Source organism: Histoplasma capsulatum, genomic scaffold (assembly GCF_000149585.1).
Source record: "Histoplasma capsulatum NAm1 scaffold_5 genomic scaffold, whole genome shotgun sequence".
Lineage (NCBI taxonomy): Eukaryota > Fungi > Ascomycota > Eurotiomycetes > Onygenales > Ajellomycetaceae > Histoplasma > Histoplasma mississippiense.
Window position 1 is genome coordinate 2,127,947 of NW_001813978.1, and position 3,737 is coordinate 2,131,683.

Genomic DNA, 3,737 nt, shown 5'->3' on the forward strand with positions numbered 1-3,737 from the left:
GTCACTGACCAGCATGCTGTGCTCATAGCCAGTGTGAGCTCAACTTCATGGGCTACGCAGATATGAATCAAGTAGCAACGGGACTTCGTCAGCGAATCTATTCCCGCGCCGTTTATCGTGGGAAGCACCAAAAATCGTGATAACCGTTTTGTGTACCTCGTTCTCGATAATGCCAGTGGTGATACTGCAATCAGGCAAGGGATCTTGGATGGGCTCTCTTCCTTGGGTGGAGAGTATTCACATTATGGAAAGATGAATGTTGCGGTTACAGGAACGCACTCACACGCGGGACCCGGAGCATGGCTGAACTACCTCCTACCACAAATTACAAGCTTGGGGTTTGATAAACAGAGTTATCAGGCAATTGTCGATGGGGCATTGTTATCTATCAAGAGAGCTCATCAGAGCTTGGCTCCTGGACGGCTGACGTTTGGATCTACCGAAGTTGAGGACGCCAATATTAACCGCAGCCCATCCGCATATCTTGCGAATCCTGAAGAAGAGAGAAAGCGTTACACTTCAGATGTTGACAAGACAATGACCCTATTGAAGTTCGATCGGCTCGCCGATCAGAAAACTATCGGTATCCTTACATTTTACCCTGTGCATGGAACATCGCTTTTCGGTAACAATACCCTTGTTGCTGGAGATAACAAGGGAGTTGCTGCATACTTGTTCGAGAGAAGTGTTAAGGATGATGTCGAATATGCAGATGACTTTGTGGCCGGCTTTTCCCAATCCAACGTTGGAGACACATCCCCCAACACGCTTGGGGCTTGGTGTGAGGATGGATCTGGTCTCCGGTGCACCTTCGTATGTTCATGATTCGTCCAGTCTAACCATTTAATTTTAAGAAAGATTTACTAATATCGGGCAATAGAAAGAGAGCACTTGTGGTGGAAAAACCACAGGTTGTCATGGTCGTGGCCCCTATTTCCGTGAAATGGACCAGGGCACGAAAAGTTGCTTTGAAAACGGTCGCCGACAATTCTCAGCAGCAAAGGACCTAGTCGCGAAAATGAAGTCAACATCCGTTAAAATTCATGGAGCTGATAGTGTGGCCGCGTTTCATACCTTCAAGGACTTTTCAAACTTTACTTTCAGGTCTCCGCTTGATGCCGGCCGTGGCGATCTAGAAACTTGCTACGCCTCCCTTGGGTTTTCATTCGCTGCAGGCACCACAGATGGTCCTGGGGTGTTTGATTTCACCCAGAACGCAACCGGCGGGTCCACAAAAAACCCATTCTGGTATTTTGCAAGAGACCTCCTCCACGCCCCTTCGGAAAAGCAGAAGAAATGCCAGGAGCCTAAAACCATCCTTCTTGACGTTGGTGAATCGCAATTACCCTACTCCTGGTCTCCAAACATTGTAGATGTCCAGCTGCTTCGTGTAGGCCAAATGATCATAATTGTGTCTCCCGGTGAAGCCAGCACAATGGCTGGCAGACGATGGAAAGAGGCTATCGCCAAATCGGCAACTGATATCCTCGGCATCTCCGACCCTATTGCTGTCTTGGGCGGCCCTGCAAATACTTATACTCATTATATCACCACAGAAGAAGAATATAGTGTCCAGCGTTACGAGGGAGGATCCACACTCTATGGTCCCCATACCCTAGCTGCTCACATGAATCTGACTCTCACATATCTGCCATATCTCAGAGATACTCCTTCTAGAAAAAAATTGCCACCCCTCCCTATGGGGCCTGGCCCACCAGTTAATACGGACATATCATATTCTTTCATAACTCCAGTTGCCTACGACACCGCGCCCATTCGAAAATCATTTGGGGATGTTATCTCCTCCCCAGAAAAATCCAAAACGTACAAGCCAGGGGACACTGTTAAAACAAAATTCATTGGCGCCAATCCACGCAATAACCTTAAGCTCGAAGGGACATTTACTGCTGTTGAGTATTCCGCACCAGGGTCGAATAGCTGGGAAGTAGTTCGGGATGATTTCGACTGGACGTTGGTTTATCATTGGAAGCGCGTCAATCCGGTTACAGGCACCAGTGAGGTTACCGTTGAGTGGCTTATTGATGACGACTACTATTCTGTTGGGAACCCGAGAAAACTCAAGAGTGGCACCTATCGCATGCGATATTTCGGCGACTCTAAGAAGTTGAACGGGGATATCTCACAATTTGAAGGCACTGGGGACACTTTTCAGGTACAGGTGTGAGAAATGTAAATTGTTTTCTACTGTTTTCTAAGGATTTGCATCTTTAGGCGGCCAGTAAATAACCTAACCAACAATCACCGTTTCGGGGCTTTTTTACTCCCCCCTCTCTCTTTGTTCCGAAATTATCTTTGTCCACATCAATGTAAGTAAGAACAAAACAGCATTTTCAATCTACAGAAGGCTGTCGTGGCATCGTGGCATTTGCTGACCCTCAGTGAGAATCCTGATTCTACTGGTAATTTTCTTTCTTTCTTTCTTTCTTTCTTTCTTTCTTTTCTTTTTTTTTTTTGGCTATCACCGAAGAGTCTGAAAAACCACCCGAATACGCTCCATCGTGTCCACGAACACGTTCACATGTCCTCTGCATACAATATCATCTGCCTGCAGGAATAACAGATGCAGGACATGAATTAGTTCTTCTTTTCCCCAAATCTTGCAAATATGAAAAGAGATTTTTCCTCCGATTTCGGCAAAATTTATGTATTCCAATAACACTCAGTCGGCAAAGAGAAACCAACTCATACGTGGCGGCGCGTGTTAGTTATATACTAACATGTCCTGTGCCTTGCAGTGATCCGAGCTTGGTCTGGTTTTTAAGGTTCAAAGTTAGCATAACCAGACGACGTTAATCGGATGTTTGGCTGAGTAGTTGTCTAGTACTCTTCTATTCTATCATCCCTCCAGTCCAGGTTGGCAAATCTGGACTCAATAGTTGATTAAATAGCTCAGAACCCGTGTAAGAGCCATTTGGGTCCCTCTAGCGGAATCATTTTCTACTTCGAATTCTGTCCTAGCAGATTCCTTTTCTCTTCATTTTTGCTTTGTTTTAGCCAGAGCTCTCGGTCTCTCTTCTGTCTGCACTGTTTCATCCCATCTTAGGCCCCATTCTGTTGGTCGTTTGAATGGCGCTGTGCCTCTTGTGCGCAACATCCGCTCTTTGTCAACGCTCCCGTCCTCCCCGCTTTTCCAACCAGCAATCTGTGCGACAAAATATACTTCCAACATAACCCACATCTGTTCGAAACACCTTTGATCTATCTAGCCACGCTGATCCGCCTTGATCGAATAGTTATGACCATAACTAACGTGATATGCCTCCCTCTACCCACACAACTCTCACATACTCACAGTGTTATTCAGGATTGTCCATGGCGCCCACAAAAAAAAAAAGTCTATGCCTTCCGGGCCCATACTTCTTCCCCTCCCCACAACTTAAACTCTGGGTTACGGGACGAAGACTTTGTCGTTGGTGAATGGCCGTCGGTCCTCGCTCGCAGTAACTTATGGTATTGGTTCTCCCGCTGTATCCAGTGTCCTTTCCCCCTGGCCGAACGACCATTATTAAGGGGATATTCGTCCTCTTCCAGCTCCTGTCCTCAGAGCATATCATATTGTTTCATGGCCATGTCATGAAATCTCCTCCTTTTGCTCTGACTCCTTAGACCTGTTCTCTACGTCTTTCTTTCTGTTGACTTCTTGTTAATAAAAAATATACCTACACACTCGCTGAAGCATCTCGTTTATCCTTTCGGCTCCTGGCATTTCACCATTT

The 3,737-nt window shown here is 46.2% G+C and overlaps 2 protein-coding genes across 2 annotated transcripts in view; one reads left to right on the plus strand and one right to left on the minus strand.

The window, feature by feature from the left end:
• HCAG_05497 (conserved hypothetical protein) overlaps nucleotides 1-2,185 on the plus strand; it is a gene marked incomplete at both ends in the record, with an annotated part of 2,495 nt that extends 310 nt beyond the window's left edge. Inside the window, 2 exons of the mRNA XM_001539980.1 lie at nucleotides 76-813; nucleotides 881-2,185. Of these exons, the coding sequence (XP_001540030.1) occupies nucleotides 76-813; nucleotides 881-2,185 (2,043 nt within the window). The remainder of the gene's footprint in view (nucleotides 1-75; nucleotides 814-880) is intronic.
• A 294-nt stretch (nucleotides 2,186-2,479) lies between these two features.
• On the minus strand, nucleotides 2,480-3,199 carry HCAG_05498 (predicted protein; the record flags this gene model as incomplete). Its single annotated transcript, XM_001539981.1, has 3 exons — nucleotides 2,480-2,566; nucleotides 2,739-2,771; nucleotides 3,047-3,199. 3 exons carry the CDS (start codon nucleotides 3,197-3,199, stop codon nucleotides 2,480-2,482), a joined length of 273 nt encoding a protein of 90 aa, XP_001540031.1.
• Nucleotides 3,200-3,737: the final 538 nt, after the last annotated feature.